This window comes from Podarcis liolepis, assembly GCF_965112155.1.
Source record: "Podarcis liolepis genome assembly, chromosome: W".
Taxonomy (NCBI): Eukaryota; Metazoa; Chordata; class Lepidosauria; order Squamata; family Lacertidae; genus Podarcis; species Podarcis liolepis.
The window spans coordinates 5,917,008-5,944,188 of NC_139568.1; the positions used below are offsets into that span (position 1 = coordinate 5,917,008).

Consider the following 27,181-nt stretch of genomic DNA (forward strand, 5'->3'; position numbering starts at 1 on the left):
CTCCTCCTCAGCTGCCTCAGTCTCACTTAAACCTGTTGCTTGTTTAGCCTCCAAGCCATCTGCTCCCCCTTCTTCTCCTTCTTCTGACCTGTCTCCTGCATCCCACCAGCAGTCTCCTGGCTTGGAGCCTTCCCACTTTGATGCTTCCCTGGGGGGTTCCCTGGCTGTAGCCTCCCACCATTCCTCCTCCTCTAGCCAGTACCCGACACTAGCTTTGCGTGCAGGGGAAGCCCCTAACTCACTGAGGGTTTGAGACCCATCAACTCCCCTCACCTGGTTAGCCTGCCAGTTGAAGCCATTCCTGGGGTGTGGCTGCTGCTGCAGGCTGACAGTTTCTAAGAGCCGCAGGTGAGAGCTGTAGTGACCACAGGTGGACAAACTACCCCAGAAGGAGCACAATGTGCCCCCCACCAGAGGTACTACCCCTCCCCTCGCACCCTTGAGTCGTGAAGGACAGAGAGTGGAGAGTTGAATGTGTGTAGAAACCAGCCTCCCTTAGGAAACCAAAGTTTACATTCATCACTCCACCCACTTTCACCTGTGGCCCCTTCCACCACAGGCAGACGGCCCCTGGAAGGTTTCCCAAAGGAGAATATGGCCCTTAAGATTGAAAAAGAGTCCCCAACTCCGAACTAGTGACAAACTGCCATTGATGGCTCCAGCTGGATGTTGAAATCTCCCTCTAAGCTCCTTCTCAGATCCATGTTCCCTTTCAACAACTGGCTTCCTCCTGCAGGTCAGACAGTCCCCTCAGTACAAGGACCCATTGTTTCTCCATGTGCATTTTCAGCAGCCTCCCATGTGACTGCCAGTGATATCATTTTTCCCATCCTCAGATTTTGCCCCACCCCCGGCAGCCTAAAATTCTGTTCCATACATGCCGGGTGGATAAAACGACTAATTCATGTCATGTCTAACTGGTTTGAGCGAAAGGCTTCTCAGAAGCTAGGGCATGTCATAAAATACGGCAATGTACAAAAGCGGGTGGAGGGTGGACATTAAAATCAGTCCAAAGAATTCAAATGTCTGGGTGCTCAAGAAATGTTTAAATGATAGTACAGAGCTGTTGTCATAAAAAAGGTCTTCAAGAGATGCCTGAAAGTCAGCGTTTCATTACAGATCAGCCTTCTCACGGATTCAGTCACATGTGCAGACAGCTCAACTTCTGCAACCAATGACCTCCTGCAGAGTGTAGCCACAAAAGAGAGTTTTGGGAGGACTGGAGGACAGGCTTGCAGTTCATTCAGGGCAGAAGCAATGGGAGAAGGGCCATAGCTTAGTGGTAAAGCAGCTGCTTACATGCAGAAGCTCTCCGGTTCAATCTGTTGTATCTCCAGCTAGAATGTCCTCTGTCTGAAACCCTGGAGAGTTTTTGCCATCCATTGTGGACACCACTGAGCTAGATAGAGCCATAGTGGGACTCAGTATAAGGCAGCCTCCTATTGTCCCAGCAACAAGCCTTTGCCACGCACAGAGGACTCCTTAAAGACATGAAATAAATAAAGCTGCCCTGGAAAGGGATGCTGAAAATTAGAAAGCCCTGGGACAACAAAACACTCGGACACAGTGCCTTTAAAGCACGGACCAGGGCCTAGGAAGCATGGGGCACCAGGTACCTGTGGCTGAGCCTTGAGAGACTGCTGTCCAAGGTGCTGAAGGGATTGAATACAAAGATGCAACTGTTAGCATGTCAAGGGGCATGATGGTGCTTTGAATGCATAAAGCAGATGCGGCCTAACTTGCACAGTTGCAGAATGAACTGAACTGAGCTGGAAGAAGCAGGACTACATGGGATGTAGAACGCTATACAGGAAATGGCTCGGGGTGGCCCACTGGGAGAGGCACATGATGCAAAAAGCGGCAGTTCCAACCCATTCATGGGAAAGAGAGCTCTGAAATCCTGGAGAGCAGCTGCTGGCTGTGGCAGACCATACAGAACTAGATGGCCCAGTGGTCTCACTGGGTTTTCAAGCCAGAACACAGCTTCAGCGCCCCCAGGACAAACCAATTTTTAATTCCCCAAACTCTTACTAATCAGAGTTTCCTTTTTAAAGCGACAGTAGTTCAAAGCATTGGCTAGGGGCTTTTCAATGTTCAAAGGCACTTGGATGCCTTGACTTGCAATCCTTACAACAACCCTGCAGAGCAGTTCAGTGTTATCTCGAGTTGCAGAATAGCGAGGCGCGATGCCGAGGCGGGCGCAGGGTGTCCCACCTAAGGAGTTCATGGTAGGGGGACCTCATGAGGCCAAACTCCGTCTTTTGCTCTTATTTCAGCTGTGTCTTGGCTCTGTGCTCGCAAGTGTTCTAGTGACTTTCAGGTAACGTGGAAAGCATGGTAATGATGTCTTGGTTCTGAAGAATGATATTTCCCCCAGTCTGACTTCGTTATCCTGGTGATGATTCAGCTAGATGTTGTACACGCTGACCATATTCCAGAAGGGGTTTGTTGTCTTGGCCTTGCTTTGGCTTACTGAGATCTGTCTTCTCCCTATAGGTGCTCATTCTAAAATGGATAATTGTAACGTTTGACTTCACTGATCAGAGGGAAAATATGAATGCTCTCTATGGTTTCTTCTTCCTCTTCTTACAATATGAGAAATTGGTAAGATAAAAAGGAATGTGTTATTTTGAAGGAACTCGCTTTTATTCTGACATTAACCCAAATCAAACAATAAAGAGTAGTTTCCGACCACACAACAGGACACCATGTGAAAAGTGGGGCCTTAAAAATACCTCTCCCATTTCCTTCCTTTTCCTGTCTTGTTGCTTCCCAATTGGCGCCGGTCGCAGCACCCCCCGGGTGCACCGCATGTTCAGGCAGGCAGGCAGGCAGGCAGGCAGCTATCGGATGTCGATCCCGCCCGTTCCTCCCTCCACCCCCCTCAAAGACAGCAACGCAGGCAGCTATCCGATGGAGGGGGGGGAATCCTGTTCTGCATAGCTATCAATTCGGGTGTGATAGTCTTATGTTTGCATACTTATGGGAAAATAAAACTAATTTATTTTAGAGCTTGTATTTGTGTGTATTCATGGTATCATTTATAGACCCAGTAGATGGCAGTGTGGTGTGGAGAGTGTTTTTGGCAGCTCGTGAAAGGATAGAGGGTGGAACGCTGACGTTCAAAGGCACTATAAGCAATATATATATATATATCCACATTGTCCTAGCTACGTTTTCCCATAAAAGTATACACTCGAATACATTTGAATCAAATACATTTGGAACAAGTGATTGTTACATTTAAGGAACATTCTCTAGGCGATGAGATTGGGGGGAAATACAAAAACCCATTCGGATACATTTGGATACATTTAGAAAAGTACAGCATTTTGAGGGAAAATACGTTTGAGTTGAAAACTACATTCAGATCCATTCTTAAAGTCAATGAGAAAGATACAGCAAAAAAGATACAATTCGATACAGCGAAAAAGGATCCATTCCCCAAGGCACCGTTGACCTTCTTGTAGGGTGTGAAGGCAGAATACGATCTATTTGATATTGGTAGGGTCCTTCTCCTTCATTCCCCTCTCTGACCCTGTCTCTCTTACGACACAGGGACCATCCCAGAGTGTGGGCACAACTTCTGCCGGTCTGGCCTGATCCAGTGCAGCGGGGCAAAAAGGAGGCTGGCTTCCTGTCCTCAAGGCCGAGTTGGAGTCCAGAGAAGGAGCCTCGCCTGCAATCAGCAATTGGCTACCTTTGTCGAAGTAGCCAAGACTCTCAGTCTTCCAGAGGGAAAGGAGGAGTCTGTGAGAAGCACCAGGAGCCCCTGAAACTCTTTTGCAAGGAGGATGAAGCCCCCATCTGTGTGGTTTGGGGCAGATCCAAGAAGCACCAACACCACGAGGTGATTCCTCTGGAAGAGGCTGTCGAGGAATACAAGAGACCTTGAGGGGGAGAAATAGCTGTGTATTCTTCTTGGCAGGTTATCTTCTTAATTCTCAGATCCAAAGTAGGCATGGTATTCATTGGTGGTTGTTTATTACCTTAGAAGCAGCCAAGGGGAAGCCTGAGGGCTGCTGGGATGGCTGGGAGGAGGGAGTCGAAGTCTTTCTCTCTGCCAGGGGGGGCCAAGGGATCTTCCCTTGAAATACAGCAGCTTCAAAGATTTGGGTTGGGACCATGGCAGGGAGAGAAAGGGTTAACCTCATCCACATCCCCCAGCAAGGTTGCTTTGAACATATTTAGAACACTACAAATGTGAATTGCACATGTCTCCTTTGGCTAGCAGGATGCCTCCTCAATACCCTGCCAAGCAGAGAGCAGCAAGGGGTCAGCTGCAAGGGGGTGGGGACTGGGGGCCAGTGTTCTAAGGAAAAAACGGCCCCTTTTCCCTTCTGGGGTACCTCAGAGCCCATATAGAGTCCTTTGGTAGCTTCTCTATCAGTAGGAGAAAATAAGAGAGGCCAACCAGAGAATATTGAGAAGCAAAGCAGCTAGTAAGCCAGATCTTTATTAACTGGTGCAACAGGGTGCTCACCCCCCCCCAACGCAGGAGGGAGGAGGAGCCCCCGAACCAAGTCCTTATATAGACATTTGAAATTGCCCACCCTGGAGCCCAAGACCACACCTCCATACATCACAGAAGGGGCGGCCTACAACAGACTCCTGTCTGGCAGGAAACCTCTTGATGGGTTTACCTGGCTGTTCATGGGTTTACCTGCATATTCTTTTGTGATGAGAACTACTTACGGTATTTATGTATGTGTTTAGATCTTAGACCTTCTAATTCTCCTAGCACCAGGAATTGACCAGATGGTGCAGGATGCCCCCCCCCCCAAGTATCTGGAAGCAGATTTAGGAGTGGGGGGTGGAAGCACCTACTGGTGGGGAGCACACTTCTTCTGGGGATGCTTCCTCCTCCTCCTCCTCCCACTTCTCCCTGGGGCCTCAAGATGAGAAGTCAGGCTGGAAGTCTCCTCGGAGAAGACAAAGGAGCAAGCATGGCTGCCTTTCCTCTTCTCCAGACCAGTTAGTTGGACTAGAAACCTTTCCCGTCCCAGTTCTGCAGTGGTTTTCAAGCAGTGTGCTGTGGCAGCTGGGGTGCCGCGGGAGACACTGGCCTCTGTCCCTCTTTCCTTCCCTCCCTCCTCGGATGCCATCTCTGCCTCCCCAAGGCTTGCCCAGCTGTTCTCCCCCCAGAGAATGGTGCCTCTGGGGCTGGCCAGGGGGTGTGGGCTGCCAGGAGCTGAGGCGGCTTCAGAGGAAGCAAGCCAACTGGCGAGGGGCCCTTGCTGTTGGGAATGGACAGGCAAGTCCCAGGCCCCTGGGGGGCAGTGGGGGCAGTTCAGAGACCAAGAGGAGGACTCCTAAGGAGAGGAGGCTGAGAGAGCACTCCGCAAGGGAGGCTGTTGGAGAAAGGGAGAGGGGAGGCAAGCTGGGCAAGCAAGGGGGGACCTAACTGGTCTCCTGAGCCCCACAGGGGTGCCGCAGAAAGAAGGGAGTTGGTCCAGGGAGCCGTGGACCCCAAAAGGTTGAAAACCTCTGTACTTTTCTTTCCTCCAGTCAATTACTTTCCTATTATAGCAAGGCCACTGGACCCAAGAAGCCAGTAGAATATTCTTTTTTTTAAAAAAAATGATATTTATTACAATTTTTAAACAACAAACAAACCACCAAACATCAAAGGTACCATCACCATATAACAAACAAAGGAGTCAAAGTAAAATTATAAGATAAAGAAAAAATGAAAAAAGAAAATACAGATAAAATAAAGTTATTCATAAATCATATTTTCATATTCTTTAGACTTCCTCACATCACCCTTCCCTGCGTTCTCAATCATATAGTTATATGCAGCAAATTATTACCTTACTTCCCTTCTTATTTTATAAATCTCAAATATTATGTTCCAACTTTTAGATGGTTTTATCATAGATTAAACTGCTTGGCTTGAACATAATATTTACTTCAAATTTCATCAATTCCTTAAACATCACTTATTCTCATATGTCTTACAATAAAATTACTGCTGCCATGTTACTTTCAGTCGTGCATTCTCCTAACATTCATACAATTTATAATGTTTTTGTAAATAGTCTTTGAATTTTTTCCAGTCCTCTTCCCCCGTCTCTTCTCCCAGGTCCCAAATTCTGCCAGTCATTTCAGCCAACTCCATGTAGTCTATCAGTTGCGTCTGCCATTCTTCCAGTGTGGGTAGATCTTGGGTCTTCCAGTACTTTGCAATGAGTATTCTTGCTGCTGTTGTTGCATGCATAAAAAAGGTTTTATCTTTCTTTAACACCCCTTGGCCGACAATGCCCAAAAGGAAGGCCTCTGGTTTCTTAAGAAAGGTATACTTAAATGCCCTTTTTAACTCATTGTAGATCATTTCCCAAAAAGCCTTCACCTTTGGGCACGTCCACCAGAGGTGAAAGAATGTTCCTTCAGTTTCCTTACATTTCCAACATTTGTTATCAGGCAAGTGATATATTTTTGCCAGCTTGACTGGGGTCATGTACCACCTGTATATCATTTTCATAATGTTTTCTTTCAAGGCATTACATGCCGTGAACCTCACTCCGGTGGTCCATAACTTTTCCCAGTCAGCAAACATAATATTATGCCCAATGTCCTGAGCCCATCTTATCATAGCTGATTTGACAGTTTCATCCTGCGTATTCCATTTCAACAGCAAGTTATACATTTTTGAAAGTACCCTGGTCTTAGATTCTAACAGTTCTGTTTCTAGTTTCGATTTTTCCACCTGGAAACCTACTTTTTTATCTGCCTTAAAGACCTCCTTAATCTGAGCATAGTGTAACCAGTCTCGCACTTTATCCTTTAGTTTCTCAAGACTCTGCAATCTCCAAGTATCTCCTTCTTTTTCTAATATTTCCCAATATTTCGGCCAATTGGCCTCCATATTGAGTCTTTTCTGAGCCTTGGCTTCCATTGGTGACAGCCACCTTGGGTTCTTGTTTTCTAGTAAGTCTTTGTATTTTGCCCAGACATTTAACACAGCCTTCCTGACAATATGGTTCTTAAAAGCCTTATGGATTTTTACCTTGTCATACCATAAGTAAGCATGCCATCCAAAAGCATTGTTAAACCCTTCCAGATCTAGGAAATCAGTGTTCTCAAGAAGAAACCAATCCTTCAGCAAGCAGAAAGCTGCAGCTTCATAGTACAACCTCAAATCTGGCAGGGCAAACCCCCCTCTCTCCTTAGCATCAGTTAGTATTTTGAAGCCAGTATAATATTCATCTCCTCTCTTTGTCGCCGCCTGGAGATTTGGAGGAAAGAGAGAGGGGAAATTCTGGCCTATCAAGCAGACCTGGACAAGGAAAGCAAAGTCCTCCTTGGAAGTTTCCCTATTGTTACTAGTGAGGGAACAAGCACTTCAAGAAGCACGTCCGGACTGAGGACGGATGGGGAAATCTGCCCATTTCAACTTCTCCCCATTTCTCCTTTTTCCATATCGGTTTACTATTTATTTATTATTCTGAAAATGAATCAAATGCTAGGGTGGCTACCTTCTCATATAATTAGTTTGATATGTGCTTTACCCTCATAAATACATTTTTTGTGAACATTACCTGGCTGGGTCAACCTTGAGAAATTCAGAGGTGTGAATTTCAAAAGATTGCTGTTTTGGTCTCCATATTTTCCCAAGAATTGCGAATTAGGTAAGTTCGCCTTTGAATGCAGCTAAATGGAGTTTCTTTCCCATTGTTGTTTATTATGTGAAAAGCAGTCAAGGAGAAGCCTGAGGACTTGTGAGCTGAGAGGGTGGAAGCAGTTCAATTCCAATCCTAATTCTCTTGCTGATGTTTTGAAGGCTGACCATCTTCCTCACTCCGACCTCCTCAGAACCGGAGAGGCTGAAGACTGTGGAGAAGTTGAGACAACTGCGCCAGTTCCTGGAAGAAGAAGAAGAAAAGTGTCTGCTGAATCATGTGGAAGAGGTGGAGAAGGAGATTGCAGGGAGAAGGGATGAGCAGCTGGCCAGACTCTGCAGGAAACTCTCCTCTCTTGAGAGGATCATCCAGGTGATGGAGGAAAAGGGTCAGCAGCCAGAGAGTGAACTGCTGCAGGTAAGACGGCTCCAGGAAAAGGCTGCCTCCCATCCTTTCTGTGGCCCTTTCATGTACGCAAGGAGTGTAGGGGCTCAGTTGACGGAGCCTCGAGTCAGCTTTGTAATGGACAGGAACACCCCAGAGACCTGGGATGCTGAACTCACCTGAAGGCCGACTAGAGATTCTTCAGTCTTTTTGAGGGAAGGGGAGGGGATTTTCTGCTCCTTGCTGATGATTTGCCTCCGAATGCCTTCCCGCTTGGCAATGCTGCCTTCCTGCCCTGCCCTGGGCTTCGCCAAGGATGCAGTCAGGCCTCCTTCTGACATGAGCCAGTCTCTTGACCAGGCTTCTCTTCCCGTTCCCTCCACAACTTCTGGATGGATCCCCTTCCCCATAGATCCTGATCGGCCCAAAATGGTGCTCGGTCACAGTGACCAAAGAGCAAGACAGAGGGACTCATCCAGACTGCGCCACCTTCTCCACTCACAATCCCATATGGCCAGACGTACAAGTGCTTCTGAACTTTAAGGAGGCTGAGAAGGCTGACATACTGGCAAAGGCAGGAGAAGCCCTATTACGGAATGATTACCAGATGTCCCCGTCTCCCGGGGACAGTCCCCGGATTTACAAATCTGTCCCAACAAAATCCGTCCCCGGAATGTCCCCGGATTTCATATAAGGCCCCCAGATTTATATTTTTAGTGTTGTAGATTTATTAGTAGGGAAGGAATGTTGCGTGATTGGTTCAACGGCACAAGACACATCATATGGGGACTTCCAGCGAGGCAAAATGGCGAGTGCCAGGGCACTACCTGGCTCCTGAAGCCAGCCAGAGCCAAGTGCACTACCAGGCTGGCTCCGGGCTGCTGAGACTGCCGCTACCGCTGCCACTGCCGAGGGGGAACCAGGGATGCCCGGCGCGTCAACTGGGGGAACTGCTGACACACACCCCCCAGGACCCAAATCAAGGCGGGAGCGAGAGCGCCCGGCCACGTGGCCGACTGCCCAGCGGTGCGCCAGGGCCAGTAAAAACGCCGGAGCCAACACAGGGAGAAGGAGAAGGAAGAGAGAGAAAGAGGAAGGAGAAAAAAGAGGGGAGCCCCAACCTTGTAGCGCTGCTGCCGCTGAGGAAGAGAGGTAGGAGAGCACCAGGAGGGCAAGGACATGGGGCCGAGCCCAGACCCGACCCGAGCCTACTTCACGGCAGATAGCACTCCAAGAGATGAGGCTGGGGCCCAGAGGAAGGCCACGCGGCAGAGGAGACCCAGAAGAGAAGGTATTACTTCTTATTTTTTTAAAAAAAAATGATTTTTAAAAAATAACATTTGTTTCTCTTTTGAAAAAGTGTCCACAGATTATTTGAAAAAAATCTGGTAACCTTACCTTAAATCCTAACCTTCTAATTCCAAGTCCCTTCTTTCTCAATATCCCCCTGTAATGGTTCTAGGGGTTGCTCGTGTGTAAATCGGCGTCACACCTGGCTGGGTTGCCTGAGTGAACTCTTTCTGTCTGGACAGCCACTCACCCGTGGCTGTCTCAATCACTGGCAGAATCCGTCAGTGGGCGTTTCTTGAACTTCTTCCAGCAAAGAAGCTCTTTGACGCCTAGTCTCCGCCTACTTTCCCTGCGCGGAAGCCTTCTGCGCAGGGAGGGTGTGGGCATCGGAGGACCCGTGTTCTCCCCGCTGGTCCCATGCGAGGAGTCTTGGAGCCACCTCGCCAATTCCCCCATCTGCCCCCCTTCTCCACTGGTACTACGCTGATTTCCTTCCCCAGAAGATGTGCTGCTTCTCTCCCTCCCGGGACGCTCTCCGGAATCCCTCTGGAGCCCTCCCTCTCCCCCTGGCTCTGATGGCAGTTCCCTGACATCCACCTCCTCCCCAGAACCCCCTCCACCCCCGGTGCGATTTTCTGATACAACCTTGTCTCTTTCCTCGGCCGACGATGCGGGGAATCCACTGAAGGAGCTGTCACCATCCTCTGAGGATTCAAAACCAGCCTCCCATCCACTCCGATCTCTCCCCGCAGGGTGGCCCTCCCAGTCTGATTCTTCTCCCTCTGACACCTCTCCTCCCTCCTCTTCGGAGGCAGGAAAACCCACAAAGTCCCCTTCGTCATCTGTGCTTCCAAATTCTTCCTCCCAGAATCTCGCTAGTGGTTTTGGCTTATCCGGGAACAAACCGTCAAATTCTTCCACCAGATTCCCGTCATTGATTGACTCAGCCGGGACCCACGTGTTTTCTGACTTGGGTTCTCCCTCCCAAGCTACCAAGTACTCCACCAAGCGATCTCACCACCTTGAATCGAGGATTTCCATGGCTTGGTTGCGGTGTTCCCTCTCCTCTACCCGCGGGTGGGTGGTGACTCCTCCCTCCCGCCCCGGAAACTCTCGCCCCTCCCTATACGGTGTGAGTAGGGACCTATGGAACACCGGATGTATCTTCATGCTGTCCGGCAACTTGAGTTTGAACGCCACTGGGTTCACCTGCTGTGTTACCTCAAAAGGCCCCAGCCGCCTTGGCTGAAACTTCTTGCACCCTCCCTTTAGGGGCAACCCTTGGGTTGACAACCACACCCGGTCTCCTACCCGTATGGCCTCCCCCTCCTGACGGTGCTTGTCCGCCTGCCTCTTGTAAACTTCCTTGGCCCGCTCCAAGTTCATCTTGAGTTGTTGGTGTAAGGCAGTGTTTCCCAACCTTTTTTGGGCAAAGGCGCACTTGTTTCATGAAAAAAATCTCGAGGCACACCACCATTACAGCCCCGTGACGTCAGCGCGCAGCGTCACGCCGGGAGGGACATGAATTGCTAGCAAATTACATAATCACCTCCTTGAGGGCTGGCTCATCTTCTCCGAAGGCAGAACCCCATTAATTAACAGCACAGACTCACACCATAGCCAAGACGAGGGGGAAAAACCTCAGTCATGCACAGTCATGCACATGTGGGGGCTAAATGAGGACGAAGACCGGGCAGAGAGCAGGGTTCAAATCACCCCACCTGGCCAGGACAATCCCTGGGTGCTCCCTTGGGCCACTCGCCTGACCCACCTCGCAGGGCTGTTGTTGCGAGGATAACACGGGGAGAACCACGCGCGCCCCCGGGAGCTCCTTGGAGGAGAAAGCGGGCGATGAATGCAATGCACGAAATATATGAGAGGCGACCAGGTTTTGCAGGTGAGGGGCCCCCGCCAGCCTCCGCTTCCAACACCCGGCGCAACGACACCGAAGTTTCCCCCCGGGCTCGGCTCGGGGAGCAGCGCTGCTCCCCCCCGGCTCCCTTTCGCCCTCCCGGCTCTCTCTGCCACCCACTGGGGACCCCCCTCACCTGCCAAGTCCGGAGCGCCGGTAGAAGTTGCATGCATGCATGCAGGGCGCCGCGTTGCCATTGCATTGCACTGCACTCCATGCAACGCCTGCACGCATGCATTGCCTTGCACGCCCGCCAAGGGGTCTCCCCGCGGTCCGATGCGTCCCCTCCGGCGCGGATGCAGCATTGCAAAAATAACCCCCCCCGACGCAGCCCTACCTGGGGGGCAGCCTCCGCCGCCGCCGCTCCGCCTCCGCGGGGATCCCTGAGCTCCATCCTGCCGCCCGATCTCCGCGGGGGTGCAGGCAGGCTGTGCGGGGTCTGTGCGGAAGAGCCCCTGCCCGCCCGGCCGCTGCCGCTGCGCTCATTCCATGGCCGGGAGAAGAGGGCTTCAAACAAAACGCCCGGCCCGCCAGGCCACGCTGGGAAACGTAGTTCGCGCACCCCGCGCGGGCGCGGAGCCCAAGGGCGAGGGGACTATGGATTCCGGCAGCCCCCGCGCCGGGGACGGAGGGGGAGAGGCCGGGTGCAGGGATGGAGGGACGGGTGGGCGAGCGAGTGAGTGAGTGGCAGCCGCCAAGCCTTGGCCGAGAGCCAGGAAGGGCCTCCCCGGAGGAGGAGGAGGAGGGAGGCGCAGAGCGGGAGGGAGGGAGGGAACCCCAGGGGTCATCTAGTGACGGCGCCCCAATCGAAAATCTGACTTTAAAAAAAAAATCTTTCGAATTTTTTAATTTTTCCCGCGGCACACCAGGCAACATCTCGCGGCACACTAGTGTGCCACGGAACAGTGGTTGGGAAACACTGGTGTAAGGCCTCCATTTCTTCTATAAACTGCTCGGCCGCAGGTACACTCCATGCTTCCTCCCCCGTCTCCGGGAAGGCCCTGGGGTGACACCCATAATTGGCCATGAACGGGCTCATTCCCGTGGACACGTGTTCAGCGTTATTGTACGCAAATTCAGCCAAAGCTAACTTCTCTACCCAATCGTTCTGTCTCTCGCTGACGTAGCAGCGTAGGTATTGCTGGAGTATACTGTTCGCTCTCTCTGCTTGTCCCTTGGTTTCTGGGTGTCTCGCCGTCGAGAAGCTCACCTCGACCTGTAGCAGGCTCATGAGCTTCCTCCAGAACCGGGAAGTAAATTGTTTCCCACGATCCGAGATTACCCTCGAGGGAGTCCCATGCAGTCTGAAAATGTGATCCACAAACAACCTGGCTGTCTCCTCTGCCGTCACTGTGTGTGAGCAAGCTATGAAATGGCACATTTTTGTCAGTAGATTGACTACTACCATGACTGCTGTCTTCCCCCTTGACGTGGGCGAATCTGTCATAAAATCAATGGACACCACCTCCCAGGGCCTTCCCGGTGTAGGTAAGGGTTCCAGTAACCCTGCGGGGGCAGCCCTCTCTCCCTTTGCCCTCTGGCATCGGTCGCAGCCCCGTACATATTCCCGTACGTCTTCCCTCACCTTTGGCCACCAGAACTGCCTGGTAGCGAGCAGCATGGTCTTGTGCTGTCCAAAGTGCCCCGCTGTTGGGTTGTCATGGAGCTGTTTAAGTACCTTCCCCCTCAAGGTCTCCCCCGGTACGTACAGTGCCCCCTTATAGTACAGTACCCCTTCCTTTTCCTCAAACCCTCCATGGTCTTCCCTTCCGTCCCGGAGTTCCCGGATTTTTGCTTGAGCGAATGTGTCGTCTCTAGTAAGCCCTGCCAGTTCTCGTTTCCCAACCAACGTTCCCCCACACACCCACCGGTCCTCGGGAAACACGTGTCGGGTCTCTGGTGCTCCCTCTCCCTCCAGGTATTCCGGTTTCCGAGAGAGAGCATCTGCTCTTACGTTTTCATCTCCTAGCACGTATCTGATCTCGAAGGAAAACCTGGCGAACTCCTGTGCCCATCGAACCTGTCTCTGGTTGAGCACTCGCGCGGTCCGCCAGTATTCCAAGTTATTGTGATCAGTACAAACCTGGATCTTGTGCCGCGCCCCTCCCAACAGATGTCTCCATTGCCGAAACGCCGCGTAGATCGCAAGCAGTTTGCGGCCATACACTGTGTAGTTTTGCTCTGACTTGCTCAGCTTCCTTGAGAAAAAGGCACACAGCCTCCAGTCCTGCTTGGCCCTGGGCTCCAACAGCTCAGTCGGATGCGTCCGTCTCCAGTCTCTTTTTTTTTTTAAAAAAAATATATTTTTAAATATATATTTATTAGCATTTTCTATAATGAAACAAAAACAAAAATAAACAACCACAAAAAAAGAAAAAATATAACAAACATACAAAAATGTAAAACTTAAAAACAATTAAAAAGACATAAAGTTTCAATTGCTTATTTCTTTTAACTTATTTCTCAGACCTCCTCTCACCTTCCCTTCTTGTATTCCAATTCAAATTATTAGCTCAGCAAATCCTTATTACTTATTTCTCAACTTTAACTTAATAATTTAATTTAACATATTATTATTTTACTTTTTCTCTTTCATCCATTTCCTCAATTTATTTTTGCTAACCTTATTTTCATTTAATTTAGTTCATTTTAAAAAACCAATATTACCTTATCCAAACTTAAACATCAATACTTATACATCAATACTCATTCTTAAAACATTTTTTCTAAAGTCGATCCAAATTCCCTTCCACGAATTTCCCAATTTTCATACAAATAACAAAACAAAATAAAAACAAAACAAATTATAATTATCTACCCTTTGGATTCCCAAACTCCACCCCCCCTTTCCCGGTTTCAGTCCCCAATAAATGTCTATCAGTCTTAATCTACTATCAGCCTGGAGATCTCACATCCGAGGCTCTTAATTCTCTCTCAATTCCTCTCTGCCATTTTTTTTTTATAGTCCTTAATATTGAACACCAAATCTTGGAGAAGCTCTGACCCAACGGGATCCATGTTTCTTCCAGCCAGACCTCCATACTTAAAAGTGGAGCCCAAATCTTGTTTCTTACTCCTTTCAAGTCCAAATGTCCCCAAAGCTCCAACTTCCACCTTAAGCAAGTTTGTAATCCTTAGGTCTTCGGATCTCCACATAAGGAGATCTCTCCATTTTTCAATCTCCAGTTCAGGCCAGATTTTCCACATCAAGTTTTATTTTCCTTTGTTGCCATCATGTCTGGCCTCAAGCTCTCCTTTGTCATCTGCAAAATTACAGCTCCTCCATCCTTTTCTTCAGGGACAACATATATCTCCTTCTCCAAGTTCTCAAAGCTCTCAAGTTTCTCTTTTTGTCCAGTTGAATAGACTTCCTGATTCAAGTCCTTATCAAATTCAGTAATGTTATTTACTGTTAAGTCCAGAGTTGTAACATTTGTAGCCAAAACATCAATTTGGCCTTGTAACTTTCCCAAGAGAACAAAAACTCTGTCCAGTTCAGCCTGAATTTTCCCTCCTCCAGTCATTCTTGTAATGTCCCAAAACCCCCTCTAGAGGGATTTTGGTTCCTTGATAATCCTTCCAGTTCGAATCCGAAAAACAAGTTAGTTTGTATCAGCTCTTCCTTGTTTTCAACAAATTGTAAGAAAATTGTAACAATTATAACCAGCAGGAGCAACAGAAACAAAGTTCTCTTTTTCTGTCTTGACAGCCAATTTGACAGCTGTCAAACTCTTCAGTACCTCATCAACAGGCTTTCTCCCGGAGCACTCCCGGGTCCGAGGGGTGGCACATCAGCTCCCAAAATTAGCTCTTTATCCTCCAGTAAAATTTCTTAAACTGCCAAACCGTGAAATTAAAATCTTTTACCAAAAAAGGGGGGGAAAGGGTTCACTCGACCTTAGTTAGCAGGTCCTTGCTTTAAATTATTTACAAGGAGGGGAGGCGGACTTCCTGTTTACACCTTCCCCGATCGTGCCTAATTCATAAAAATTTCTTTACAATTCCAATGTCCGTACTACTCACGGGTTGTTACTTTAAAGTCCAATTGCTCACAAGAAGAAGTCAGCGCTCTCCGACAACGGCAGTGCGGCTTCACTCCGCAGGAGAAGCAGTCGACTCTCAGCACCGCGCCGCTCACCCCGTTCCCGTTCCGAAGCCTTTAAAAAGGCTCCTGCGCAGCTCGGGGGGGCACAAATGGTGCCCGCCGAGTCACCACGCTCACAGACTTCACCGCCTGTGATTTTTGAGGGTCCCCCCCGTCGCCGCAGCGGCAAGACCCAATCCTGCGGAGCCGATTCCCTACAGAGCTCAGAGGGAATCCGCCATTGGTCGATCGCGCTAACCCGGAAGTTCCGTCTCCAGTCTCATGGGCTTCTCCAGATCAACGTGCAGGAGCTGCTCTTCCGAAACAAACACCTTCTTCAGCCTTTCAAAGGATTGCTGGGCACTTTCTGTCCACGCGAACTTCTTTTAGCTACTGAGAAAATCTGTTATGGGCGCTGTCAAGTGAGCGAAGTTCTTTATGAACTTCCTGTAGAAGTTGCTGAACCCTAAGAACCTCTGCACATCTTTCCGGGTTTTGGGGGCTTTCCATTCCAGCACTGCCTTCACCTTGCCTGGGTCCATAGCTAGGCCCTTGTCTGACAACTTGTACCCTAGAAACCCGACCTCCCGGGCATGAAATTGGCATTTTTCCAGCTTGACCCACAACTGATGCTTCTGCAGTCTCTGTAGCACTTTTCTGACGTCTCTGACGTGTTGCTTCTCATTGTCCAAATAGATTAAGACGTCATCCAAAAAGGCTACGCAATTCTTGTACAGCAGGGGCCCCAACACGTGGTGCATGAATCCTTGAAAACAGGCGGAGCCCGATTGTAATCCAAATGGCATGACCAAGTACTCGAAGGCCCCCAGCGGGGTGAACATGGTCGTTTTCCATTCGTCCCCCTCCCTTATCCTAATTAAATTGTATGCCCCCCTGAGGTCCAGCTTGGTAAAAATCTTCCCCTGCCTCACCTAGGTTAAAATGTCGTCAATCCTTGGCATTGGGAAGGTCACGGGTTCTGACACCAGGTTCAAGGCCCTATAATCTACGACCAACCTGGGCTGATTAGTCTCCTTTTTGTCCACAAAGAACACCGGACTGCCCCCCACCGCCTTTGATTCCCTTATGAACCCCCTCTTCAGGTTCTTGTCAATAAACTGCCGCAACTCCTGCATCTCCCAGTCGGACATGGCATACAGCTTGCCCACCGGCAACTGAGCCCCTGGGAGCAGGTTGATTTGGCAGTCAAAGGGCCTGTGGGGAGGTAGTCTATCTGCCTCCCTCTCGCTGAAGACCTCCTTCAGGTCAGCATATTGTGGTGGCACCTCCTCTTTTTGTTCCACGGCCAGACCAGCCACCCAGGCCACCGTCATTCTTGGGTTCTCCCCTCCCAGACAGTGTCCTAAGCAGTAAGCTGACCCAAAGGTGACTGCCGCTGATGCCATGACACTACTGGATCATGCAGTGCCAGCCAGCTCATACCCAGTATTATTGGGGGTCCTGCCAGTGTGGCCACGTGGAAGGCAATGGTCTCCGTGTGCCTGGAAACCCTCATTCGCATTGGCGGGGTCTGGTGTGTCACTTCCCCTCCCAGAAGTTCCCTGCCATCGATGGTTGTCACCTGCAAGGGAAAATCCAGAGGCAACAGGTGGAGTTGGTGCTCCAGAGCGAAGTCCCTGCTGAAGAAATTACACGAGCTGCCCGAATCCAGCAGTCCCTTAACTTTGACAGGGTGCCCATGCGGGAGTTCTAGCACCACTTCTATGGCTATAGCTGCCTTGAGGGGGTCAGGCTGGGGGACTTCTATTGGTTGCTGGCCTGGCTGCTGCCCCTGCTGGTTGGCAGCCAGGCGTTGTCGTTTCCCTGCGCCTGCCCTTCCTCCCCCCCCATCGTGGTCTGCAGCCCCCCCCACCCGTTGCCAGGCTTTTCGTTGAGGGCAGACCTTAGCAAAATGTCCTGGTCGTTGACAGAGGAAACACTTCTTGGTAGTTTTCCACTCCTTTCCCTCCCTTTTACGACCTTCACAGAGTTTGAAACCTCTCTCTCTCTCGCGCCATCAATTTCCGTTGGCTCTGCCGCCTGGGAAGGCTCCCTCGGTATCTCAGGAATGCGGTAGTCATGGAAACGTTCTCCTCTCACTTCACGTTTCTCCTGAGCCCGCGCTTCTTGGCCTATGCCTATCGCGAGCACAGCCTTTGTAAGCTCGTCCATCGACCATGGCCGGGGCGTTCGGGACAACTCGTCTTTCACTTCGGGGGACAGACCCGCCTCGAACAACATTTGTATCGGTTCAGAGTCCAGATCCCACCCGAGCCGGTGTACTAACATCACAAAACGCGACCAGTAGCTTCTGACGGACTGGCTTCCCTGTTTGCACCCCATCAGTTCCCGTCGTGTCACGCTTTGCTCCATCTCGCTGGAGAACATCGCGTCCATTCCCTGAAGGAATTTCTTAAGGTCCTTCAAGGCATCATTTTGCGTCGCCATTAGGAGCCTGATCCATTCGCACGCCCCATCCTGCAGATACCCCACAATGTAAGCCACCCTCTCCCCGTCATCAGCAAAGTCATTTTTCTGCAGCTCCAAAGCGTACTGCACTTCCGTTCGGAAAGCATTGTAGTCTTGGGGCTTTCCACCAAATTTGTGTACCAGCCCCGGTACCTTCCTTGCGATGGGGGTGGCTCTGACCTGTGCATCCTGTGCATCTTTGACGCCTAGTCTCCGCCTACTTTCCCTGCGCAGAGGCCTACTACGCAGGGAGGGTGTGGGCATCGGAGGACCCGTGCTCTCCCCGCTGGTCCCCGGCGAGGAGTCTTGGAACCACCTCGCTGATTCCCCCATCTGCCCCCCTTCTCCAATGGTGCTACGCTGATTTCCTTCCCCAGAAGATGTGCTGCTTCTCTCCCTCCCGGGACGCTCTCCGGAATCCCTCTGAAGCCCTCCCTCTCCCCCTGGCTCCGATGGCAGTTCCCTGACACCCCCATTCCGTTAACCGCACCAAGCAACAAGCTGTAAAATGCAAGTTTAAAACGCAAGCTTTCCTTTGCATCTCACAGAACTTTAAATGTAATTCGTGGTTTTTTTCACCTGTCTGCCGAGCTTAGGTCTTTTTGCCATCCTTTAAATGGGAAATCAGTAGTCAAGCCATACTTTTTGGTAAAACGTTCGTCTGGATCCCGGAAGTCCTACCTGAGAAGAAGAATGGGAGTGTCCGCTAGCGCCGGCCACTTCTCCTTCTGCAAGCAGCGCCACCCGAATTCCCACCTGGGATGAGCCGTTTGGCGCACTAAACTGAGCTGCCGGAGAAAGACTGGGGCGGGCAGCAAGTGGGAGGGGGAAGTCGTGTGCTTCTGTCCCGTGAGAAAAGTGCTGGGCTCTGTCTCTCCAGTTGCGCTTCCTCAGTTCAGAAGTGGACTATAGCAGCTGGGCTGGGCTGCCACAAAGCCCATCAAGGCCACAGGCTGCTAGCATGACTCATCCCAGATTTCTCATCTGAGGGGAAAGGGTGCGCGGTCTTAAATGCTGGCCTTGGCAACTTGGCTGAGCTACCTTGGGCCAGCTTAGCCTCCCTCACAGAGGGTTGTTCTGAAGATACACTCAGGAAAACACCCGAGGCATGAAGAAGAAGAACGAGGAGAGTGGGGTCTGGAAAGGGGGGTGGGGAGCGCTCCCACCCCAGCCGCTCCAGGATGGGAAGTGCGTCCTGGGGGAAGCGGGATTCAGGCGGAGGAGGACGTCGGGTTGGGTGGGGGTTGCCAGGAGCAGCACAATGTCCCTTGAACCCCTGGCTTCCACTCTCCAGGCAGGCGCCCTGTGAAGAGAACCTGAGCTTACAGGGTTAAACAGCTCAGAGTGTACGCCCTGCCTACTGTTGGGAGGAGGGAGACTGCGTCATTTCCGAGTCTCTCAAGTCTTTGTTCTCTCTACTTTCGCTTTTGAGGAGAGTGGACGTGTTTTCACGATGCTGTTCGACAATGGATAGTCTGCTGTAAATAAAACTGCTTTTAGCTGCTAAGATCCTGCTTGGACTTTATTTAGCACACTGAAGAAAGCACTTAAGCTTACAGCTTTCTCTAACCGCTGCTGCTTAACTCTGCGTTTGCTCAGAGCATCGGAATGTGGCCTTTGAAGTCCGAGGCCTGGCCGAGGGGGTGCACAGCCGAAGCGGGCTGGATGCCAATCTGAGCAATAAATCAATCACCTTATCTAAGAGGTTATGGACGTCAGTTACTGCAATTAGAGAAAGCTTTGAAGTGCTGTGTGTTGAGAAGCTGCTGTTTTTTGCTGCCGGAGGAAAACGTCCTGCTTTGAGGCTCTGCCTGGGAGAACGCAGTGAGGCTGACTGCAAGCTGTGTGCTGCAAGCTGTGTGCTGCAAAGGGACGCCGGAGGCCTATCCTCTGAAGCTGGCTGGTACGCGTGAGTACTTCAAAAGCCCCAATGGGAGCACTGGGGGAGGAGATGGCTGAGCTCCAGGACTTTTATGATGTCCCATTCGAAAAGCTCACAACCCAATCCTGGGATATCTGGGTTAAAAGAGTAAGGGGGTGGTTTTTGGCCACAGGGCTCTGGAGTATAGCCCAGATGGAGCCGACCCCACCCATGCCTGTTGCTGCTGAAGATGGCGGAGCAGACCTGGAGGCTGCTTTGCTGGAAGATAGAGAGCAGAGAATGCAAAGAGAGCTCTGCATGTTGAGAGCAAGCGTGGACGCTATGCTGTTGCCCCACTTGGAGGGCGTTGAGTCGGCTCAGGCCGCCTGGCAGGTGCTGAGGAGTCTGTGTGAAAGCTCAGCAGGAGCCCAGGGCCGGGAGGAAGCCGAGAGCAGGGAGGAAGCCGAGAGCCCAGAGGGGGCTGCTGGCCATGTTCCTGAAGTTACAGCTGGGAGTAGCTGCTTTGTCTCCGAGGGGCCGTGTGATGTTGAGGCCTACAACCAGAGTGCTGGGGAGCGTGCAGGCCCAGGCTGTGCACCCAAAGGTGGGGGTGCAGGGAACGCAGAAATGGCTGAAGAGGGAGCTGTGAGAGCTTTTGCTACGCGTCGCTGTTATTGCTGTGGCTCCCCCTCCCATCTGGTGAGAGAATGTCCAGTGGAGGCACAGGAACAGCCGAAGGCCGTCTCCCGTAGCAACCAGATAAAGGGCTCTTCTTCAAAGCGTGGGAAAGGCAAGCCGAAGGCAGCTGGCAGAGACACTGAACATAAACATTTGGCAGCATCTATGGCTACAGTCAAGAGTTGTCAACAGGATGCTGTGCTGGCTTTTGTCATAGACAGTGGAGCTTCCCATCATCTCGTGCCATCTGCAGGATTTCTGGAGAACTGCACCTCTGTAACTTCTGGGAAGACTGTCTGTTTAGCAGATGGAACTCGACACCCACTCACGCAGACTGGCTCACTGTTTTGTTCTTTCTTACAGGGTTCAATCCAAGCTTTTGTTGTTCCAGGACTGTCCTGCGCATTGCTGTCTGTCAGTGCACTTCTTGCTGAGAACTACAAAGTGTGTTTTGAAGACAATAAGTGCTCTATTTCTAAGAATGGACAGCACCTAGTTAGTGTTGAATGTAAAGACAGGTTGTTTGTGTTGAATGCTTCTTTTGCAGGTCCAGGTGACACGGAGGAGGCTCAAGCACAGTGTGCCAACGTTCCAGTTCATGATGCGTGTGCTCACCTCTGGCACAGACGCATGGCACACGTGTCCTGGGGGTCAGTGAAAAAGATCCCAGAGTGTACGCAAGGGTGCAAAATGAAATCATGTGCTAAGTTTCTAGATTGCAGAGCGTGCAAGTCCGCAAAGGTGAAAACGTGCACATACCCTAGGTCTGAGAGGGTGACCACTAGGGCTTTTCAGTTAATTCATGCAGATTTGTGTGGGCCGATGTCTGTGAGCAGTATGGGAGGAGCCAAATATGCGCTGGTTCTGATTGATGACCATACGCGCAACTCCTGGACCTTCACGATCGGACACAAAAGTGAAGCTGCACCGCTAATCAAAGACTGGATTGCGGCTGTGGAACTGCAGTTTTCCACACGAGTGCAAAACTTTCAAAGCGATCGCGGTGGGGAGTTCACCGGGTCTGCACTGCAAAGTTTCTTCCGCAAAAAGGGGATTCAACACAGGTTGACTTCTCCGCACAGTCCCCAACAGAATGGGATTGCGGAAAGACGGAACAGGACTCTAGGGGAGATGTCAGCAGCTCTTTTGTTTGATGCCGGGCTCCCACAGCGTTTTTGGGGAGAGGCTTGGCGAACGGCCAACTTTGTTTTGAACAGGTCGTTCAATTCAGTGGTAGGTGACACACCGTACTTTTTGCTGCATGGAAAGCAACCGAAACTGCACTACTTTCGCGTTTTTGGTTGTGAAGCGTGGGTTTTGATACCAAAAGCCAAACGCAAGAAAAGTGAACCCAAGTCCCAGAAGATGATTTTTTGTGGGTATGAGCCAGGGACCAAGGGGTGGAGGTTTGCGTATCCGTCAGGGAATCAGTCCAGGATTCTGCTCAGCAACAGTGCTGAATTCTGTGAGCAGAGTGGCTGGGCAAGGATACATGGGAATCCTGACATCCTGTCAGAGAGTCTGCTTGACTCTGCTGATGAAGAAGAGGAAGAGGTTGAACCTGCTACTGTGGCTCAGAGTCCACACCCAGTGCAGGCAGAGGGGAGAACTTCTCCCAAGGCTGTGAAGATTGAGCAACGCAGTGCTCCATCTTCCCCCACAGGTTCGGCTGAGAAGTCCAGAAGGCGCAGTAAGTCAGAGGGGGAATTCTCTGATGCCAAGGACGTTCTGGCTGGCCCTAGTGGGTCAGAGGGGGTTCCTGAAGTAGTGCTGCGTCGATCAGCTCGGACGACCAAGGGGAAACCTCCTGATAGGTTTGCCGTCACTAGCGTGTGGGTCGGAATGGCACAGTGTGAACCCGAGAGTTTTGAGGATGTTCAGAAACTGCCTCAGGAAGAAGCCAGAAAATGGCATGAGGCGATGCAGAAGGAAATGAACTCAATGGAGTCTTTAGGTGTGTTCTCCCTCACGAAGTTGCCGGTGGGCAAAAAGGCCGTGGGTAGCCGCTGGGTTTACCGACTTAAGCCCACAGCGACAGGAGAACCGCAGTATAAGGCCAGATTAGTGGCGAGAGGATTCACGCAGCGCAGGGGGTTGCATTATACGGAGGTTTATGCTCCCACCTGTAGGAGTGAATCTCTACGTTTGCTCTTGGCCATCGCTGCACAAAGAGGGTTGCTGGTGCATCACTTTGATGTGGACGTTGCTTACTTGAACTCAGACCTCCAGGAGGATCTGTACATGCTTCCTCCTCCAGGGTTTGAGGGCAATGAGCAAGGTACTGTGTGGAAACTTCACAAGTCAATTTACGGCCTGAAGCAGTCGGCCAGGAATTGGAACTTGTGCCTGAATGAAGCTTTGGAGAAGCTAGGTTTCAGGAAGAGTCTTGCTGACAGTTGCCTGTTCCTTAGAGGATCAGGAGACTCACAGGAACTGGTTTTGTTTTATGTTGATGACATCATCCACATTGGAAAGGCAGACAAACAGGTACAGAAGTTCGCCAAAGAGCTTGGGAAGCGGTTTCAGCTCAAGAACCTGGGTGCAGTAAAGATCTACCTAGGTGTCCAGATAGCGAGAACTGAGGATGGTAGCTTCTTGCTCAGTCAGAAAGGCAAGATTGAGCAGTTGCTTGAGAAGTTCAGAATGTCCGATTGTGCAGGAGTTCGGACACCCATGGAGACGAACTTCGTGAAAGAGAGCCAGCAAGCAGATAGTGCCGAGTTCGAGAATGCTGAGCTCTTTCAGTCAGCTCTAGGTAGTCTGTTGTATCTATCCCAATGGAGCAGACCAGACATTGCCTTTGCTACCAACCTGCTAAGTAGGGAAGCGTCAAAGCCCAGTGTGACTGCTTGGCACGGTATCAAGCGGGTACTGCGCTACCTGCAGCATACCAAAGACTTCTGTCTTAAGCTGCCAGCTGAAGGTGAGGCGAAGCTCACATGCTATGCGGACAGTGACTGGGCGAATTCGCAGGACCGCAAGTCTGTGTCTGGATTGGTGGTGAAGTTTGGGAAGTCACTAATTGGGTGGAAGTCCCGGAAGCAAAGTCTCATTGCGCTGTCTTCTACTGAGGCTGAATTCAGCACAATGTCAGATTTGTGCCGGGAACTAGAGTTCTATAGATGCTTGGTGCAAGAGATCTATGGAGATTGTAGCTTGCCCATCACGGTTTGGGAAGACAATCAACCTTGTTTGAAATTGGCTGAATCTGCGCAATTTAAGGCCAGAACCAAGCATCTGGACATACGTTTCCAAAATGTGTGTCAGAGTGTTCAGTCAGGTTTGATACGGCTGAAGTATTGTGCCAGTCACAATAACTTGGCCGATGGATTTACCAAACCTTTAAGCTTCCAGCGTCATGGGGAGCTTTGTGGTGGTTTGGAGTTGGGGGTAAGTTCTGTACATACTTTCCCCACAGTAGCGCAGGACGAGAGGGGGTGTGAAGAGAACCTGAGCTTACAGGGTTAAACAGCTCAGAGTGTACGCCCTGCCTACTGTTGGGAGGAGGGAGACTGCGTCATTTCCGAGTCTCTCAAGTCTTTGTTCTCTCTACTTTCGCTTTTGAGGAGAGTGGACGTGTTTTCACGATGCTGTTCGACAATGGATAGTCTGCTGTAAATAAAACTGCTTTTAGCTGCTAAGATCCTGCTTGGACTTTATTTAGCACACTGAAGAAAGCACTTAAGCTTACAGCTTTCTCTAACCGCTGCTGCTTAACTCTGCGTTTGCTCAGAGCATCGGAATGTGGCCTTTGAAGTCCGAGGCCTGGCCGAGGGGGTGCACAGCCGAAGCGGGCTGGATGCCAATCTGAGCAATAAATCAATCACCTTATCTAAGACGCCCAACGTGGCCAGCTGGCACTCCAGCCTTGGCATGCAGATCCCGGGTTCAGCCCCAGATCTCTGGAGCGGAAAGGCTCTTGGGCGTGAATATGAAAGGCAGCATCTGTCAGAATAGGTCATACTGAGCCAGTACAGATGAACATGACTATGGGTTCGTTTCCTCGGCATCCCAGAACTGTGAAGGTTGCCTCAACTGTTGAGCAGCACAGCTAAGGAAGAAGCAGTGGCGTGTCTCCGGGGGGAGCATAGCTCCCATTCCCTTCCAAACACACAGACAGGACAGTGTGGTGGCACCCAGGGAATAGTTGCAGCAGCCGGATGGCTGGCTGAAACACACACCATTGCACTCTTTTTGAATGGGATTCACTCTGAATCAGCCAGTTAGAGAACTTGGTGCTCCTGTGCAACAAACCCACTACAAAACTGCTCTTCCCCACACACTTCCAGGTCCCTCCAGCGGGGCTTTTTGAGTGTGATGGGTTTTTCTCACTCCAGAGCAGTTTGTGTTTAAGCTGAAAGTCACCAGGAAAGCAAGGGAGGCTAAAAATTTTGCATTTGTTGATATAAGGTTTTAAGAACTCTAATAATGACTATGTGGAAATGACTGGGAAAAGGGAAAAAAGGAAAATCAAGGTTTTTGACTCTTGGTTTCCTGGAAGAAGATCAAAAGACTCCCCTGGACTAGAAGAGACATCTCATTAACAACTGGAGAAATGCCAAAGAACTTTGGATATCTGCTTGGGAACTTTCTGATGCAGTATTAATTTAACAAGGAGCCAGGAGTGAAACCGAAAGTAGACTGACCAGCTAGCTGAATCCAATTATATTGCTATGGGGTGGGGGGAACCTCTAACATTTTACTTTTCGATACTTGTACTTCCAGGGTGAATTGAATGGGTGGAGGGGGGTGGAGGAGAGGCAGAAAGAAGAGCTAACTTGTCCGTGGCTAGGGGGCGCAATCTGGACTGTTCTGCCGGGGTGCAAGATCATCTAACTACTGCTCTGTGCCTCTGGACCAGGGGTGGATGGTGCTCATTGGGACTGGGAGGGTGGAAGGCAAGGAGGCCAACAGTAGGTGGCGCCAGAGCCAAGGAGTGGCAGAGCAAATGCGTTCTGTATCTGAGATGGAGTGGGAAGGGGCTGGCGGCCACCGCAGTCATCCCCTGTCTGCCCTCATGGAGCGGCCAGAATCCACTGGGCAAATGCTCATCTTGCCAGAGTCTGGGTCTTCTGCTGTTGCTCTCTCAGAAACCGTGCCCAGGTGGGATGTTTCGTTTTTCGTAGCTTGTTCCTTTTCTTTGTTCGGGTTCCTACGTCACACCAGCAGTTTAAATGGCAACACTCCTTTGCAAGATTGGCCACCTTTTTAATTGTTTGTTATGGAACATCAATAAAATGATAAGTTGCCCTTGGCAAAGGGTTGCATGACATCTGGCTGAAGACTTTTTGTGCTAAAAGTTGAAGCTATACTGGGGTATGTGTGTGTGTGTGTGTGTGTGTCCGTCTGTCCATGTGGCCGCTGTGTATTCAACATTCCACCCCCTCCAAAGAATCCTAAGAACCTTACTTTTCCTTTCACAGTGCTACGATTCCCAGCACCCTTAACAAACCATTGTTCCCAGGACTTTTTGGGTGTGGGTGGGAGGAGATGTGCTTTACATGTGCGGTGTGCAGGCATCTCCCAGCACATGTGTGTGGGGATTCAAGACTAACTCTTATGCTTTTCTTCCTTAGACCAGCTTGACGTTGAAAAGGAGGTTCTCTGCGTTGAGGAACACACGCAATTTCACAGCGAAGCAGAACACGGGCCGAATGGTCACTCTGTCATTGCATTTGGTGAAGTCAGACTGGCTTTGCAAAGGAGCTTTCCCCTGAAGCCAATTGGTTGCCTGCCTCTGGCTGGCTGGCGGCTTGGCACCAGCAAAACACAAAGAGACAGCCCCATGCAACCTCACACCCAAAGATTTCTGCCCATGCTTCAGACATGCAGCCCTAAGAGCAGCTCTGACTCCCACTCTAGGCCCCTCTGCCCCAGTCTTCCACCTGATGTAGGCTACAGGATCTGGGAAGTCTGATCCAGCTTTGAGGTGTGGTTCCATATGGCCGTTAGTACTGTTGTGCTTTTGCCAGAGAGCCACTGAAACCTGGTGGGATAAGTCCCACAACTGGAATGTAATAATGGGGGGATACAATCTATTTCAGAGAAACAGACCAGACAAGAAAGGAGGAGGAGTGGCATTATATGTCAGGGATGTGTATACCTGTGAAGAGATCCAAGATTTAGAACCTCAAAGCCAAAGTGAGAGCATTTGGGTCAAAATTAAGGGAGAGAAGAATAACAGAGACCTCATTGTGGGAGTTTACTATAGATCCCCAAGCCAAACGGAGGACATAGATGATGCCTTCCTGGAACAGATGGCCAAGCATGCAAAAGGAAGGGAGAAAGTAGTAATGGGGGACTTCAATTACCCGGATATTTGTTGGATGTCAAACTCAGCCAAGAGCATAAGGTCAAACAGATTCCTCACTGGCCTTGCAGACAACTTCATTGTCCAGAAAGTGGGAGAAGCAACAAGAGGAACAGCCATTTTAGATCTGGTCCTAAACAATGTTGATGACCTGGTTAGTGGGGTAGAAGTGGAAGGATCATTAGGCGCGAGTGATCATGCTCTTCTGAAGTTTACTATACAGCGGAAAGGAGCAGCCAAGCATACTAGGACTCAATTTCTTGACTTTAAGAAAGCCGACTTCATAAAACTTAGGGAAGTGCTGGGTGAGATCCCATGGACAGTAATACTAAAAGGAAAGGAAGTTCATGATGGCTGGGAGTTTGTTAAAAGGGAGATAGTAAAAGCACAACGTCAGGCAATACCAATGAGACGGAAACATGGAAGGTGCCTAAAGAAGCCAGGGTGGCTATCTAAAGAACTTTTAACTGAGTTAAGATTAAAAAAGGATGTGTACAAAAAATGGAAAAGGGGGGAAACCACCAAAGAGGAATTCAAACAAATAGCCAGCACGTGTAGACACAAAGTCAGA

The 27,181-nt window shown here is 50.3% G+C and overlaps 1 protein-coding gene and 1 long non-coding RNA gene across 2 annotated transcripts in view; one reads left to right on the top strand and one right to left on the bottom strand.

Moving 5' to 3' along the window:
* LOC310697728 overlaps window positions 1–27,181 on the bottom strand; it is a 984,178-nt gene that overhangs the window by 667,790 nt on the left and 289,207 nt on the right. The window lies entirely within an intron of this gene.
* The window catches only part of LOC310697812 (inositol polyphosphate 5-phosphatase OCRL-like), a gene marked incomplete at both ends in the record, with an annotated part of 31,221 nt that continues 21,411 nt past the window's right edge, over window positions 17,372–27,181 (top strand). Inside the window, 2 exon segments of the mRNA XM_083484443.1 lie at window positions 17,372–17,450; window positions 25,877–25,983. Coding sequence (XP_083340569.1) covers window positions 17,372–17,450; window positions 25,877–25,983 — 186 coding nt within the window.